The sequence below is a fragment of the Papilio polytes genome, unplaced genomic scaffold (assembly GCF_000836215.1).
Source record: "Papilio polytes unplaced genomic scaffold, Ppol_1.0 DF823731.1, whole genome shotgun sequence".
Taxonomy (NCBI): domain Eukaryota; kingdom Metazoa; phylum Arthropoda; class Insecta; order Lepidoptera; family Papilionidae; genus Papilio; species Papilio polytes.
In genome coordinates this window covers 2,589,003-2,590,222 of record NW_013525473.1, presented here as the reverse complement: position 1 = coordinate 2,590,222, position 1,220 = coordinate 2,589,003, and the positions used below count along the sequence as shown (strand labels likewise).

Here is a 1,220-nt window from a genome sequence, read left to right as displayed (position 1 = left end):
TCAGCTGTAGCATCTAATAATAAATAAAAACAATTATAGAAATTGCAACAGTAAAGCTTTGCTGTGTTGTAGATAAGGTTACTTACCTATTGGATCAATCCATACTCCTAAACTATCTGTATCTAATGTAGGTATTTCAGGTAAATCGTTACATACAGTGTAGTTAATTTCATCATGAACAGCTTTGGACATTCGTTTTGCAGTTGACATTGGTATTAAAGAACTCAGTAACTTGGCCGTCTCTTCTTCGGACTCCTGAATACTGATAGTAACTCCATTAATTTCATTACATTCTTCACCTCTTACATATTCCCCAAGCCCAGGTAAATATGAGGCTATTTCAACTTTAGCACATTCCTGGGCCAAGACATCTGCAATTGTTTTAAAATCTCGTTCAAAGCGGACGTTAGCATCATTTTCGCCTTTTTCTGCGACCAGTAATGTATCCCCAGTAGATTCAGTACAGGATCGGGCAATGCAAGCAGCTTTTTCCGAAGCCTTAATAAGTGCTTCCAAAACTCTCGACATTTTAAATCTTATTTATTTAAAGAATTAGATGTAGCTTTAATTTTAGAAAAAAAGGCAGATACTATACTATTAACAGATCTGGTAAATTTAGTTTAAAGTAACGGCAAATTAAATTAAACAATAATTACATGCACTATTTACTTTGAATCTGACATCTTTCTGTCTCTGTCTGCTAAACAACTGACAGCTGTCAGCTGCAGACAGCTGACATTTCTATTAGCAAATTGACATTGCCATTTCAAACCTCCGTGTAGTTAGCCGCCTCATGTTCATTTTTTTATACATTTTTAAGTAAATCGTTTGAGAATCGTTAGAAAGGGGTTTGAGAGAACGGAACTTTCGTTTGAGATTTCCTACTTTCTCCGTAAAAGCAATTTCAATTTTTAGCGTGAAGTTGGCCCCCCATGCCTTCGTTTATTTTACTTTTTTATGTTAATCGCTAGAGAATCGTTTGAGAGTGATAGAAAGGAAAGAAATATCGTTTGAGAGCTCTTACTTTTTCTAAAAGAAACGTTTGAATTTTTCCTTTTTTCGTAATGTATAATCGATAATGTAAAATGTTATCAACTTCAAAATTACTATATTTTTTACAGAAAAAGTAAGAATTCTTAAACGATTTTCTTCTTCTCTCAGTTATTGTGAGACGATTCTCTAACGTCGAGAGATATTTGACCCTTCTAAGTCCATGACTT

General features: G+C 34.0%; 1 protein-coding gene across 1 annotated transcript in view; it reads right to left on the bottom strand.

Moving 5' to 3' along the window:
- LOC106103542 (inositol polyphosphate 1-phosphatase) overlaps positions 1 to 693 on the bottom strand; it is a 2,168-nt gene extending 1,475 nt beyond the window's left edge. Inside the window, exon 1 of the mRNA XM_013283321.1 lies at positions 87 to 693. Within this exon, the coding sequence (XP_013138775.1) occupies positions 87 to 528 (442 nt within the window). The 5' untranslated portion in view covers positions 529 to 693. The remainder of the gene's footprint in view (positions 1 to 86) is intronic.
- Positions 694 to 1,220: the final 527 nt, after the last annotated feature.